This window comes from Giraffa tippelskirchi, chromosome 7 (assembly GCF_054371585.1).
Source record: "Giraffa tippelskirchi isolate mGirTip1 chromosome 7, T2T-mGirTip1v1.2.pri, whole genome shotgun sequence".
Taxonomy (NCBI): domain Eukaryota; kingdom Metazoa; phylum Chordata; class Mammalia; order Artiodactyla; family Giraffidae; genus Giraffa; species Giraffa tippelskirchi.
The window spans coordinates 16,159,351-16,174,907 of NC_137281.1; the positions used below are offsets into that span (position 1 = coordinate 16,159,351).

At 49.6% G+C, this 15,557-nt stretch overlaps 1 protein-coding gene across 8 annotated transcripts; it reads right to left on the reverse strand.

Moving 5' to 3' along the window:
• Window positions 1–5,181: 5,181 nt before the first annotated feature.
• On the reverse strand, window positions 5,182–15,394 carry UPK1A (uroplakin 1A). 8 transcript variants are annotated; one of them, XM_081517059.1, is made up of 10 exons: window positions 14,809–14,886; window positions 13,966–14,066; window positions 13,464–13,555; window positions 11,790–11,990; window positions 10,750–10,824; window positions 8,809–8,883; window positions 8,566–8,673; window positions 7,405–7,586; window positions 5,878–5,961; window positions 5,182–5,799 (listed from the first exon to the last, which is right to left on the reverse strand). In XM_081517059.1, the coding sequence occupies exons 3-9, from the start codon at window positions 13,545–13,547 to the stop codon at window positions 5,886–5,888; spliced, it is 801 nt and encodes a 266-aa protein (XP_081373185.1). In that variant the 5' UTR covers window positions 13,548–13,555; window positions 13,966–14,066; window positions 14,809–14,886; the 3' UTR covers window positions 5,182–5,799; window positions 5,878–5,885. The 8 variants fall into 8 exon arrangements, with proteins under 8 accessions (XP_081373185.1, XP_081373186.1, XP_081373182.1 ...); XM_081517060.1 differs by lacking the exon at window positions 10,750–10,824 and having other exon boundaries at window positions 7,407–7,586; window positions 14,809–14,936; XM_081517056.1 differs by lacking the exon at window positions 13,966–14,066 and having other exon boundaries at window positions 7,407–7,586; window positions 14,809–14,922.
• Window positions 15,395–15,557: the final 163 nt, after the last annotated feature.

The window sequence follows — 15,557 nt, forward strand, 5'->3', positions numbered from 1 at the left end:
TTTTATTTGGACTGCCCTAGTTTTTTCACTAATGTCTTTTTAGGATTCAATCTAGGATGCGTGCTAAGTCGCTTCAGTCATGTCTGACTCCTTGCGACTCCATGGACTGTAGCCCGCCAGGTTTCTCTGTCTATGGGATTCTCCAGGCAAGAATCCTGGAGTGGGTTTCAATGCCCTCCTTATAGACTGTTCATAGAGAAAAATGCAAATTGCAAAACTGAATTAATGCTAAATACAATGCAATCTAGGATACCACATTTCATTTAGCATTAATTCAGCTTTCCAGTTTGCATTTTTCTCAATGAACAATCTAGCTTGGATATGATTTAATATAGCAAAAATAAATGGAGCTCCCTTTAAACTTAGCTGCATACTATTCTATGGTGTAAAAAAACGATTTGTATCACTAGTTCTCTTCAGTTACTGCTTTTGTTACCCTTGTATGTGGGTTTTTGAACACACTTGGGAGGGTATATGCAAGATAGATTCCCAGAGGTGGAATCAGGTGGGTCGAAGGGGTGTGAGTTTTACATTTTAGTGAATAAGTCAACTTGTTCTCATGGAAGGAATGTAAGCTTGAGTGCTATATAACATTAGTTTATCCTTTCTATTCCATGATCTCCAGTGGTGAGAGAGAGGTTGGCTCCATGAGACGGAAGGGACAGATGAGCTTGGGGAGGAAGCAAGGAGACAAGTCCAAGGGCCCCTCAGTGCCAGGCCGAGGAGCTGGACTCTGCTGAGGGCACTGGGGAGCCATAGCGAGTTAGAGGCCAGATTCAGCTCGAGACAGATGTGGTCCTGCAGAGGTACAGTAGGAACAGCCATCAAATGGCTGCCTCTCTCTTGGGTGGTCCTGGGAGCCTCATCTCTTTGCTCCTCTCTCACCCTCAGGAGCGGGCCTCTGAGTGGTAGGGCCGGGGCAAACAAACCCGTCCTGCCAGACGAGGCCTACCTTGGCCAGGTTACACTGCTGCCATTCCGGCTGAGCAGAAATGTGACCCGATGAAGCCAGAAAAAGGAGTGGCCGATGTGGGACAGAGGTGGAGGTCCACCTACGCATGGCCCAGAGGCCAGCTTGACTCCAAACCCCAGGGTCTGACAAAGCCTGACTTTGTCTTAACTGTTCAGATAAAGTTTGAAAATGTCTAGCAAAATAATTCTTTTCGCAATACACATCTCATGTCCAACAGTGAAGTTTTTATTAATATTTTATTTTTTTCTTTTAAAAAAATCTATCAATCATTATCTATTCAGCCATCCAGTCATCTATCATTCATCTATTTATTTATACAGGTTACTACCAGAAATGAAAAAAACAAGAACAGCTTGTTTGCAGTTGTCTGCAGTGGGGGTTAGGGGCGGGAAGGGCCTGGTGTCTGGTTTTCCCAGCTCTGGTCTCCCTGAGACTGCCCAGTGGTGAGCTTCCTTTAAGTTTCCTTTGCCAGTCACTTATTTGGATCTTACTGGAAACAGAAAGGCCTATAGAGGGACCTCCCCCCCATTGCTTCTACTTCACAAACTGCCTATCAGAAATTGGTTCACATCCCATTTAAGCAGGCAAATTTAAGTGCCATTGTTAAATTGCAATGGCCAATGTGAGACTGATGTCCAGACAGGAGTATTTGTCTTCTGGAAGCTGTGGTTGTGTGATTGGAGCTAGCACTGAGTAGAAGTGTTAAGAAAATTCAACTGAATAAATCTGAAGATCTAATTGGCTTAATTCAACGGGTCATGATTTAGACAGCATCCCATCTAGCAAGTAGAAAGGAACTCTGTTAATAGTTATTTTTGTGGAGGACAAAAGCAAGAGTTTTCATAGAAATTTTTGGAAAAGACCAAAATGCCCAAGAAATGAAATAAAAAATCCCCCTCTAGTGTCTCCTCTTCCTTAATAACCAAGGTTAAACTTTGGGATTTTACAAAGGCTTTTTTTACAGCGTTTTACAGTTTTAAGGCAACTGTGTTTTACAACTGTGTTTTACAGTTTTTAGGCAAATACACACATATTTATATTTTTATCAGCCTTACCCAGCAGTTTATTTCTGTATTTGATTCTGATTATACAGGATTGAGAAAATTCCTGATCCATAATAAAGAGGTCTATGGATTCCTGAGCTCTTAGAGTATAATGAACCCTATGCTATAAGGTAGGGGCTGCAGGAACCCCATTTTCCTTCGTACTTTTTTTTTTTGGCCCCACTCCGCCACATGCACGATCTTCGTTCCCGGACCAGGTATCAAACCCGCGCCCCCTAGTGGAACTGCGGAGTCCCAACCACTGGACCACCAGGGAAGTTCCAAGAACCCCATTTTAGAGAGGTGGGTACATGGAGGCTCGGGGCTTCCCTGGTGGCTCGGTAGTAAAGGATCTGCCTTCAATGCAGGAGACCCAGGTTTGATCCCGGGATCAGGGAAGATCCTCTGGAGAAGGAAATGGCGACCCACTCCAGTATTTTTGCCTGGGAAATCCCACAGACAGAGGAGCCTGGTGGGCTACAGTCCATGGGGTTGCAAAGAGTCAGACAAGACTTAGCGACTAAACGACAACAACGTGGAGGGACAACAACGTGGAGGCTCAGAGTGTGGTGGTGGAGGGTGAGAACTCAGTACTGCCTCTTTTCCTTTCTCAGAGAATCTGAGTCACTGACTAGGTCACTGTGAACTTCCACCTGAGAACACATCTGATTTTAAAAGTAGATTGTGACAAAATACCCTCTTTTCCTTGACATGTTTACAACGTGGTCAAATATGTGCTCAAGGATAGAGGAGAAGTTTCGTTCCCTGGCCTGCAGAAAAGCCTGTTAAGCCAGTTAATCTGGAGGTATGCTTATGTGTTAAAATATGGTACATATAACATCTACATCTACATGGTGTTTAAAAAAATTCTGTCTCGAAAAGCAAAGTTGTACATTGCTGAGTATTTCAGAAATCCCTTTACTAGCTTTTGTTTTTGAAAAGTAACAAATTATCTTTACAAAGCATTTTTTCCCAAACATCATAAAGATATATATGGTGTGGAAATTCCTCCTCCTCTTGGCCCTCCATCCCACACTGTTTCTCAAAAAAAATCTTTATGAGAAATACATATCATTTTTATAAAAAGGAAATCACTCATGCATGTTGTTCTGCTCCTTGCCTTGTTTACTTACAGCAGAGTATGGTGATCTGTGACATATCTGTATTCTGGAACACACGGCCACAGTTTCAAAAAAAGAAGTGAATTCACATATGCTGACATGAAAAGATGACCAAAATATATACTTAAGTGAAGGAAACAAGTTGCAAGGCATATTTTGAGCATGTTTCTATTTTTTTTATATTTACGTATTTGTTTTTGGCGGCATCAGGTCCTATCTGCAGCATGTGGTATCTTTCATAGTGATGGGCAGGCTTCTCTATAACTGTGGTATGGGCTTAGTTGCTCTGTGGCATGTGGGATCCTCATTCCCTGACCAGGGATTGAACCCACATCCCCTGCATTGGAAGGCAGATTCTTGACCACTGGACCACTAAGGAATCTAATCCAAAGCATGATTCTATCAAATGTGTGTATATATGTGCTTATATAAGCATGTATAGATACATTGATAAAAACTCTTGAAAAGCCATAAAGACATTTATCATGTATTAATAGCATTACCTATAGGCTTGGAGAAGATCTAGGGGGGATGTTTACTGGGGAATGGAATATGGGACACTTCTCATTTGTAAAATTTTATAATCTTTTAAATGGAAGCATTATAAATTATTTTTGCTTTCTAAAAAGTATTTCCCATAGTCCTTTAAACATTATTTTAAAATCTTGATCTATTTCTTTAAAAAGAAAAGACCTACCTGCATACAGATCTACAGGAATAAAAACACTGTATGTGCTTTGCCAGTATTTCTACTTGCATTCCTTGGAGGTTTTTTTCATGTTAAAACAATATTCTTTACTATTGTTTATGGTATTCTAGAGTACAGACATAACATAGCTAATTTAACCAGTTCACCACTGATGTTCATATAGGTTACTATAATGAACACCCTTATATATGCTTTTCAATTATTTATACCATTATGACATCTTTTTATATCAGCTCACATAGATTTACCTTCTTTATGACAGCCACAGAGAATCCCAGTCCAAGGATATAACATGAGTTGTACAACCCACCCTCTGCTGATGGATGTTCTGTTGTTTCCAATTTTTCCCTGTAATAGATTTGACCATTAAAGTATGCTTTCAAAAGCTGACATCTGATTCCAGCATTTGCAGGCCATTTGCAGACCAGTGGAGGAAATGAGGACCCTGACAAACCTCATTTAATGGGTAAGGAAGAATTCTCCTCATAGGGCCTAACCACTGTCAAATGGCCAGAGCATGGGCCTGCTTCAGAGAGAACAAAAGAACAATGATGAGGTTCTTACACTGTTTGCTCTCACACACCCCTTAGAGAACTTACTGGAAGCTTTAGTCCCTAGTAGGAGGATGTCTGGGGCTTCCCAGGTGGCTCAGTGGTAAAGAATACTCATGCCAATGCAGGAGACACAGGTTCAATCTCTGGGTCAGGGAAGACCCCCTGGAGAAGGAAATGGCAACCTACTCCAGTATTCTTGCCTGGGAAATTCCACGGACAGAGGAGCCTGGTGGGCTACAGTCCATGGGGTTGCAAAGAGTTGGACAGGACTTGGCGACTAGATAACGACAATAAAGGAGGATGTCTGTCACCTGTACTGGCCCAGCAGCCCTGCACTCTGATTTTCTTTTGATAACCAGTCCCCTTCCTAACACCACCCCTGGATGCATCCTTAGCAGGAATGTTAATCCACACTGCCCTCCCTTCCCAGACTGGAGTGAGGCTAAAACCTGAACCAAGACAGTGAGATTTAATCCCTGACCTTGGTGAAAGCTTTTGGGAAAGAGGCCTTTTCTCACTGCTGTGTTGCTTAGCTATAAAGATGTAAGTCTGGTGTTACCAGAGAAAACCTGCCAGAGAATGAAGCAGGTTTCCTGGAAACCTAGATTAAGCCCCTGGATCCAGACATGCCTGAAGCCAGAGCTACAGACTCAAGTTACATGAGCCTACACATTCCATTTTATGTTTCAGTCAGTGCCGGTTGGGGTGTAGTTCTTACGGTATAGTTCCACGGGTATAGTTGTTATTCATTTACTTTGGCCTTAGAAGAAAACAAACGAACTCATTCAAGTAGTATTTATTGAATATCCATGCTCAGCCCCATGCCAGGCGATGCGGGGGATATTAAAGTGACCATAACAGAACTTGTCCCTCTCCTCATGGCAGTCCCAGTTCTACCAGAATTTAAACAGACAATCACAAACTATTCAGTGATGATGATGGCATCCACCATGGAGGAGGAGCTCCGGGAACTATAAGAAAGGCATCTGTGAAAGGGGTGGTGGGATCAGGAAAGGGCCCCCCGAGGACAGGACTTTAAGTTGACCCTGAAAGATGGGCCAAGAATCAGTCTAGTGAAAGGAGGTTAAGGACTAAGGGTCTGTACACACATGCTACATACACACCCCTTAGAGAATTTGCTGGAAACTTAGTCCTTAGTAGGAGGTTGTCCAGGGGTTTTAGGGCACCCCAACTCTCAGCAGGGCTCAGAAACCTGGTATAACATCTTTGGAGTGGAGGGAGGGCCGGGCCAGGGAGGTGGGCCAGGGAGAGGTGAGTTCACCGTCTCAGCCAGAGGATGCCAGAGCAGGAGGAGGAGGAAGCGGGTGTGCACGCAGCCTTCACTTCTCGTTCCTCACAACGTGGTGTAGAAATACATGGCTATCAGCATCACGGGGAGCTGAAGAGGAAGCGTCAGGTGAGGGGCACTCCAGCCTCACATCCCCGTCCCACCCAGCTCATAGGCTCTGCTTCTCACCGTCCACATCAGGATGGCAAACCCAAACCACGAGATGCCCCATGTGTAGCTGTCGATGGCGTGGCCAATGTGTTCAAAGCAGCCCTGGGCAAGGGGAAAGTGGGAATCTGAGATAATGCCCAGGGAGGCTGGCTGCTGAAAGCAAGTCACTGGGCACCCTTGGGAGAGTCACTTCCTGCTTCGAGCGTTGTTTTTCTTACCTGTGGGATTACCGAGGGTGGGGGTTTCTCACCCTGGGGATCACGGCAGTGTCTCCCTCCCAGGGTGATTTCGGGGAGTCAGGACTGTGACGATAACCCAGACTGCACCAGCAGGTGCTGCCTCGATGGTGCAGTCTGAGGGCGATTCTGTCTGGGGCCGGCTTTCCATGCTGCCCCCAAGTTCCAAAGGTTTGAAATAGACCTTTAGGATCAGACCAGTTCTAATAGCTTCTCATTTAGAGGTGAGGCTGAGAAGGGCCAGAGCCCCACACCACTGACTTCATGTAGACCTCTGCTTGATCTGACTTGGAAGTGGCCAAGAATAAAGGTTCAGGGTGTGTGCCCTGGAGTCAGCAGGACAGAGGTGAGGGCCAGCTGTCGTTTGTTGGCTATGGGGCCTAGCTATGATTCTGACCCTCTGAGCCTCAGTTTTCCCATCTGCTGCTGCTGCTGCTAAGTTGCTTCAGTCGTGTCTAACTCTATGCGACCCCATAGACGGTAGCCCACCAGGCTCCTCCGTCCCTGGGATTCTCCAGGCAAGAACACTGGAGTGGGGTGCCATTGCCTTCTCCATTTCCCATCTGGGAAATAGCAATATTGACAGCACTACCCTCCAAAAAAGCAGCTGTGATGATTCTGTGAGATGAGGCATGTAAGTGCTCTGCACAGAGCCAAGGCTCAAGGAGCAGCTATCTGACTCTAGAGGGGTGATGGTTTGCATCAGGCTCCTCTCTCCATGACACTTGATCTGAGACACGCCGCTGAAGGGCCCCCCTAGCCCACTGGGACTGGTTCCTCTCCTCTGGCTTCTCTCTCTGCCTCTGCACTCCCCTTGCAGGAGTTAAAGCACCTGGTTGGGGCCTCACTGCATGAAATCACATCCCAGCTCCATCCCTTACTAGCGAAGTTCATCATCTGTAAAATGAGAACATTACAACCTTACCTCATTAGGCTGCCATGAGAATTAAATAAGTAAAAAGGGAAAATGTAAAGCACCTAGAAGGATGCCTGGTACAAAGTATAGGCCCAAGAAATGTTAGAGGTTATTGGTGGTGTGCTGCTGGTATTGTTCTTGTTGCTCTGATCCCCAGACAACCTGAGAAAAGTTTCAGGTGCCACCAGGTCTGGATCAGACCAAACTTGCGGTATGCATCCCACTGACTTGTGGCGGGACAGATAGAGGGTTGAGAAAGTCAGAGGGAGGGGAGAGAAAGAGAAAGTCACATGGGGGTTGGGGAGGAGATGACAGACAGATAGTGGGAGGGAGAAAGAGACAGAAGAACCAGAGAGGGCCAGACAGACCGACAGACACAGCAGGAGGAGACACACCTTGGTGAACAGGTAGTCCAGGTGGCCCAGGCGGCAGCCTTCTTCATTGACTGGGATGAAGTTGCCAGTCCATCGACAGCACAGCGGGGGCCAGGGGAACACCACCTCTGGGGTGGTGGCCCGGAAAGCTGATGTGAAGTTCACCCAGTCCATGGGGCCTGACGTGCCACAGCACTCTTGCTGGAGGGAGAGGCTGGGGTCAGGCGGGCTCCAACTCAGAGAGGACAGACGCTCCCCTGCAGTCACACAGCGAGGAAGGCCGAGGTGGGCCTGCACTCCAGTGTCTGTGTGTGAGCAAGGAACAGGCAATACTTGTCCCAGCACCCCGAGGCTGATGGGGGATATGGATCAAACCCACACTCATGGTTTATTTTTTAAATTTTTTGGAAAAAAATTTCATTTGAAAAAAAAATTTTTTTTTTTAATTAGCTCTCAACAAAATGAGTTAAATGACACCAAAAGGCCGATTTCTGGCTTCTCCTGGCCTTTGTGGGTGTTTAATTTGTGGCTCCCAAATGATGGAAACATAGGCCCCTTCAAACATGGGCTCCCGTCCGGGCTAGCTTGAAGCAAACGGGGACCTCAGTTTCCGCGGGGTTCTCAACATTCTCCCTTTGTGCTCCTGTATCACACTAAGTTTAATTAACATGTGTTTTTTAGAACCTGGCAGCCCGGGTTTGAGTCCTTCTGGTTCTGTGACCGACTAGCCATGTGACCTCCTGTAAGCCCTCAACCTCCTGCCTCCCTTTCCTCATGGCTAAGAGCTGATCTCCCTTATGGGCTGGCTGTGAGGATTAAAGAAGCTTCAAAGTGCTTTCAACGGTGCTAAACAAAAGGTAGTGCTGGTTGTGTTTGCTGTTATTATTATGACTATTATTATTATTAAGACAGTGCGTGTGATGGTTCAGAGCAGGGGCTCTGGATCTAGGCTGCCAGGTTTGAGCCCCAACTCTGTCCCTTACCAACCATATGGGCAAGTGTTGTTCTCTCTTGGGTGGTTTTTCATCTGGTAAATGGCAACGACCAGAGTTCCTCCCTCGTAAGAACCACGTGAGTAGATATCAGCCACCAGTGGGCATCATGGGAGCCCTAACTACCTCTGTGGTTAGAGCCTCAGATTCCTGCCCCCAACCCCCCAACACTGCGGACCCTCACCCACCTCAATCATGATGCGATCCCAGAGGCGGGTCAGTTCCCGGCCCTGGTCCGAGTTTGCACTGTAGAAGGTCAGCATCTGCTTGGTGATTAGGGATGGGTTGGACACCATCTGCAGAGGGCCGGGAAGAACAGGGTCCAGCCTGGCTGGGTGGGGAGAGAGCTCGACCACCACTTCCGCCGGAGACCCTCACCAAACTCCCCCCACCGGAAGTCAAGTCCCTCCCCTGGCCTCTGCCGGACTCACGTAGTCTCGGTGGGTGTAGGACGTGATGCAGGAGGCGCACTCAAAGATGTAGATGATGAGCATGAGTACCAGGTACTGCGGAGAGACGGAGGGAGGGACGGAGGGCCAGTGCCATCAGAGCAAAGCCTGTGAGGTCACCCCCCTCAAGGGATGACTCCATGGATAGAAATGCAATGTTTTGTTTTTTGTGGGGTTTTTTTTGGCTGAGCCCTGCAGCTTGCAGGATGTTAGTTCCCTGAGCAGGGATCGAACCAGGGGCCGGCAGTGAAAGCACCACTTCCTACCACTGGACTGCCAGGGAATTCCCAGAAATGCAATTGTTTAAAAAAGTATCGGACAATGTGAATGGAGGTCTTCCCTGGTGGCTCAGACGGTAAAGAAAATGCCTGCAATGCGGGAGACCTGGGTTCGATCCCTGGGTTGGGAAGATCCCCTGGAGAAGGGCATCCCACTCCAGTATTCTCACCTGGAGAATCCCCATGGACAGAGGAGCTTCGGGGGCTACAGTCCATAGGGGTCCCAGAGTCTGACATGACTGAGTGACTAAGCATTCACAATGTGAATGGAAATATCTACATGGTGGATTCATAGGTGCAAACCTTTCACCCTTTCCGTATATTTGAAATTTTTTTATAATAAGAGGTTAGGAGGAAATGAAATTTAAAAATATGTAAGGTATTCCCTGAAGTTAACTATTAGCTTGGATGCAGTCAAATGAATGTCTACTATAGAAAAGAAAAAAATAAAGACATTCCTGAGACAACCAGGGACATCTGAACACAGACTGGGTATTGGAAGATAGATAGGAAGGGAGTGGGGTAAATTTACAGGGTGTGCCCACGGTATAGTGGTTGTGCAAAAAACACCCCCCCCCAAAAAAAAAACAAACCCTTTGGTGTTTAATGAAAATTATTTCTCTGACCCTCAGCTGTCCCCTCCCCTTACCCTTAAAGCAACAGAGGGTAGGGTGTGGACATGCCATCTTCACTGCCAGACGAGATGCTATGGCCCAGCACACCTGGCTGTTTTAAAACTGTGTCCTTATCGCTCAGAGAAATGTGCACTCAACTATTTACAGGGAAGTGACTTGGTGTCTGGAATGCGCTTCAGAATACCCCAGGAAAGAAAAATGCGGGCAGGCAGAGGGTGGGGTGGGGGGATGACATGTGGGTGATATTGTTGAAACCAGGTGATAGGTCCACAAGGGTCATGGTGCCCTTCACTCTAGTCTGTTTGAAATTTCTCATAATAATTAAAGAAAAATTCTGTGTCTCAATTAATGACAAACTCACAGGGGAGACAGACACCGACTTTTTTTCTTTTACTAGTTGGGTGGACTTTTAGGACTGGAAAATTGTTGTGTTGGAGAACTAAGTGCAGGAAAGAAGAAAAAAAGGAAAGGCACGGACAAGAGTGTTTTCCATGGCTCCATCTTACACACAGTGCAGCCAAAGTCCTTACCAAGGCCTGCAGGGCCACCTGACAGGCCCACCTCCCCTTTCTCCCCTCATCACCATGTCCATCCCCCAGTGTTCTCTTCCCCTGTCCGCCCTCAGTTCCTCTCACTGCTGCTGCTGCTGCTGCTAAGTCGCTTCAGTCGTGTCCGACTCTGTGCGACCCCATAGACGGCAGCCCACCAGGCTCCTCCGTCCCTGGGATTCTCCAGGCAAGAACACTGGAGTGGGTTGCCATTTCCTTCTCCAATGCATGAAAGTGAAAAGTGAAAGTGAAGTCGCTCAGTCGTGTCCGACTCTTAGCGACCCCACGGACTGCAGCCCACCAGGCTCCTCCGTCCATGGGATTTTCCAGGCAAGAGTACTGGAGTGGGGTGCCGTTGTCTTCTCCCTACCTCCCCACGATTGGCTCCAGCCAACACACACATGGTCCACAGCCCCCTTCACCGCGCCCCACCCCCTCAACCTCGCCTCTGTTTCACTTTACCTGCAAGTTCTCCACTCTTCCTTCCGCAGCTCCAGCTCTTCCTTCCCTGGTCACTGTCTCCCCCATCACAGTGCCCTGCCCCATAGCCAGGGCTTTAATGGTTTGCTCACTAAATAACCCAGTCCCTAGCACAGGGCTTGGCACATGGTTCTTGCTCAATACACATTTGTGGATTAGAGAAGTAGTTGCTCCTGGGAATCCAAAAAGCCCTCAAATGGGGAGGAAGCCCAGTGTTGGCTCTGGGTCAGTGGGGCCGGGATTGGAATTCCTGCTTTCCCTATCATCTGGTCTGTGGGCCTCTTTGAACCTCCATTTCTTCATCTGGTAAATGGGTAGAGAAGCACTCACTTGAGAGGGCTGCTGGTTGGCTTGAAGGCGTTCATTTTCTAAACTGCTCAGCCTCATGTCAGGCACATGTGAGGTACTTGGGGGAGTGTGGGTTATTGCTGTGGGCAGAGACTAAGAGCCTAGGCTCAAGCACTGATGGGCTCAGGTTTAAATCCTGGCTCTGCCACTCGCTTGCTGTGCCACCCTAGAGAAGTGGATTCACTTCTCTGAGCCTCAGTATCAACTCTGTCAAATGGGCTCATGAGGATGAAGATGGAGATGATTGTGGTACCTCATGATGGGTGGTGAGGCACAAATGAACTAATCTATGGAGCAGATTAATTAATGGAGCACTCATTAAATGGTAGCCGTGCTGTTTCTTATTGTCGTTGTTATCAGCAGAGCTCACAAGCGCAGACCCTGGAGACCAACCAGCTGAGGTTCAAATCCCAGTCCTGCTACTCAAGAGCCATCTCCCTGTGCGGCGCCTTCTCCCTTGCTTCCCCTGGGCCCTAGTTTTCTTGGTAAGACGAGAGTAACAGCTGAGCCTAGGTTACTTGCTTATGGACAGATGAGATGATGTGATTGCCAGGAGGCCCTAGTGCAATGCCAGGGGGAAGGCCCCCTAGTGGCTTCTGTGCAGTTAGTATTATGGCTCTGTGAGGATGACCTCTATGGCCAGCTATGCCCATCCCTTCCTCCCGGGACCTCACCATGAGGATCATGGAGCGGCGGCGGCAGAGCGCTGCGCCCACACCAAAGCTGGCCACCACGAAGAAGGAGAAGCCGCAGAAGATGGCGATCCAGGCACCGGCGAAGACGTCATCCTTGCCCGAGACGCCCATCAGCGGGTACACGTGGTACTGATCGGCAGTCACCCATACCGTTTCAGCAAACAGGGCCAGGCCTGACAGCTGGACAGAGCAACCGGTCAGCAGGGGCTGGGCAGGGGCAGTTGTCTCACCTGCATGAGTCTCTGTAAGCAAGTACCTTTCCCACTCTGAACCTCTACGGCCCTCTTGATAAAGTAGTAAGAGTGTCAAAGCCGTCCCCTTCCACGAGCAGGGATGAAGCTGGGCAGGGGACCGAGAGAGGAGGGAGGACCCAGCCAGATCCCTGAGCTCCACCTCCACCCGAGCTGCTAAAGACTTCAAGGATATGAGGAGACACTACATGCAAAGCCTGGAGCTCATGACTGGCCCCAAGGAGATGCTGGGTCTCCTGGAGAGAGTTGCTGTTCCCTGAGGAGAGGAGCCTGGCTGTGGCCAGAACAAATGACAAAGGCATCGACCCTTCGGTCCAGCCATTCCACTCACAGGAATCGATCCTCCAGATATACTTGCCCATGCAGGAAAAGCACACACCCACCAGGTTATTCCCTGCAGCACTGTAGGGAATAAAGGAGCCAGGGTGCCACACAACGGAGGGCTCTGCAGTTGTGGGAAGGGGCGGGGAGGCTGGCTGAGGCCTGGTGTGGAGGGGCCTACACACAGCGGGAGCAAGAAGATGGGGGAGGCACAGGGCAGGATGCTGAGTGAGAAAGAAAGGGGAGAAAACAGGTACATAGTTTCCTATCTGCTTGTATCTGATTCAAGAAATATTGGAGAAAATAAAAATCTGGTGACCTCTTGGGATGGGGAACCAGGCGAGAGGAAGACTGCTCGGTGGTACCTTTGCCAACAATCAGACCAAGGTTCACAGAGTATTTATTGGGTGCACTGGTCCCCAAAACTGCTTCCCATGTGATAATCATCATTGTTACCAGCTGTCCTGCGCTACTGTTGTGACGGCCCGTACAGATAGCAACATGTGTGCCAGGCTCTGGCCTAAGCACAAATCCAGTAACTCATCTGATCCTCTCAGCATTCCTATTTTATGTCCATCTTACAGATGAGAACACTGAGGCCCAGAGAGGTTACATCACTGGCCCCAGGTCCCACAGTAGAAGGTGATAAAGCTGAGGTTTGAACCCAGGCTGTCTGGCTGCATGTGCAGGTATCAGATAACTAAAAGGCATTGCTATGGGCCTCCTGTGCACCCAGCAGGCACTTTATGTCCATAATCCTGTTAATGATGACAGCTGGCACTTGTCAAGCGCTTTTTCTGATCTGAGGACCATTAATCTGAGGATTAATCCACTCAACAGTGCCCACAGTGAAGACATAATCTATAGATGGGGAAACAGGCACAGAGAAGTCAAGTTGTTTGCTCAAGGTCACACAGATGGAGAGAGGCAGAGCTAGGATCCAAATCGAGACCGTTCTGATTTGAGAAGCCAGGCGACACGGGCCATTAAGTGGGTCCTGGGCTCTCAGCCGCCCTGCGCCCAGGCTCAGGACGACTTCCTCCTCCTCACCTACCCATTGGGCTCCCAGTGGATGTCTTACCAGAATGATGATGTTGCCCACGACCAGCAGACCCACCACAACTGGAGACCCCTTCTCTGTCGTTGCTGCTGCTGCAGAAGCCATAGTCCTACCTGGGACACATGAGCAGGGATGAGGCTGGGTAGAGGCTGGGAGAGGAGGGCGGCAGCCCTTGCTGGACAGGACCACTGCCCCCATTCCACACCCCAGCTGCAGGGGTCTGCTCCCAGCTCTCTGCTGGGCCCAGGCTGGTATCCAGTGTGCCCACAACCCTGGCAGTGGGCCATTTTACAAAAGAGGAGGGACTTCCTTGGCAGTCCAGTGGTTAGGACTCTGCGCCCCACTACAGGGGATGTGGGTTCAATCCCTGGTTGGGGATCTAAGATTCTGCAAGCAGCGGAGCATGCTCCCCCACCCCCAAAAAAAGAAACCAAGGCTGAGATGGGGCAGTCACTGATCAGAGCTCAGGGCTGGCCTCCTCAGCTCCCTCTACCCATCCAGACCCCCAGGGCCCCCTCCTCACCTTCTCTGCCTGTAGCCTCTCTGGCCAGCCCCTCCCACAGGGGCTCCCTATATACACCCAGGCCCCTCCTTAGGCCAGTTTCCTGGAAGGGGGGAGGGTGTCTGGAGGAGGGGACAAGAGGTCAAGCGGGCAGGCCAGTAAGGGAGAACAGCTTTATGAACCCACTGCCCCACCCCGCCCCCTGGCAGTGATTTATAGACTTGAAATTCCAGATTATGCTGGCCACATGGACAGGGTGACAGGCGGTGGACTCTGGTTCTCGGTCTGTTGTGGTGGTGGAGTGGGGGGTAGGGCGGGGAGGGCCAGTATACCACCCGACTTCTCTCCGCAGAACTAGGGCCTCCCTGGGACGGGGAGAGATTCAAATGAAACCCACACGCGAGTCTGGAATCCCAGAACTGCCTCCGCGGCTGGTGGCTCCACCTCTCCAGGGCAGGGACCCCGGCCCGCCAGGGCCGCTGGACGAGGCCGGGAGGAGGGAGGAGATGAGGCAAGTGGGAGGGATGCTCCCCTCTGTGGCCGAGGGAGAGTTTGGAAGGTGTGTGTGCGTGTGTGACGGGAGTTTGAGATGAGTGTTCAACGAGCAAGCGGGGAGAGGAGTGTGCAAGAAAAAGGGAAGGCATACTGAATGGACTTCGTGGCAGCCACCCCCCCCCCCGCCTCCCCGCCTCCCCGCGCCCCATCACCACACACGCGCTGACAAAGCAAGGTCACAGCGGGGAGGAGCCATGGTTGGAAATGTCTTCAGTCTGCGGAATCAAAGACCTAGGTTCTGATCCCAGTTCCGCCTACTCTGTGCCGCGTGACCTGGTGTGTGCGTTTGCCCGTCTGCAGAATGGGTACCATCATATCGCTTTCCTGGGGGGCGGTTGGAACTGAGGGCTAGGATGTCTGCGAAGGAAGTCTTTCCGCCAGGTGTGCAGCGGGCGAAGGCGCCTCCCCAGACGCGTTCCGGAGAGGCCCGCGGTCCCTCCGATGGCGCCCCCCAGTGGCACACAGGCCCATTCCGCAGGCGAAAATGGTGGCCTGGACTCGGTCCTCCAGAATTTCTCAAGCCCGAGAGCCGGCGCGTTTGCTGGATTTTCTCTCTGGGTTTTGGCTCCCCCAGTGTGAGAAATGGGCAAACAAACGCGACTTAAAATCCCATTGTCAAGATACTGGCTTGGTGGGACTGCCCTGGTGGTCTGGTGTTTAAGAATCCATGGCTTCCAATGCAAGGGGGTTCAGCTTGGATCTCCGGGTGTCGCTAGTGGTAAAGAATCCGCCTGCCAATGCAGGAGATGTAAGAAACGCTGGTTCGATTCCTGCGTCAGGAAGATCCCCCGCAGGCGGTCATGGCAACCTAGTCCAGTATTCTTGCCTGGAAAATGCATGCCATGGACAGAGGAACCTGGCGGCCTACCATGGGGTCGCAAAGTCGGAAAGGACTGAAGCGACTTAGCACGCGCGCACATGGAACTAAGATCCCACAAGCTCTGCGGCCAAAAAAAAAAAAAAAAAAGATACTAGCTTGGTAATAAGACACCAGAGATGTTTTCCAGCTAAAATGGATAATGTGATTTTTAGTCAATCCACTTCACATTTAAAATGGT

What these genes read in the sequence shown, in the direction of transcription:
- UPK1A (XM_081517055.1), bottom strand. Translation starts at nt 14,695, where the DNA reads ATGGCTCCTCCCCGCTGTGACCTTGCTTTGTCAGCGC. An exon ending in GAAGAGTGGAGAACTTGCAG is followed by an intron (nt 8,884 to 10,749) that starts GTAAAGTGAAAC and finishes GTCTCTCCGCAG; the next exon opens with TACCTGGTACTCATGCTCAT. An exon ending in TGGACTACCTGTTCACCAAG is followed by an intron (nt 5,962 to 7,406) that starts GTGTGTCTCCTC and finishes CCCCTTGCCCAG; the next exon opens with GGCTGCTTTGAACACATTGG.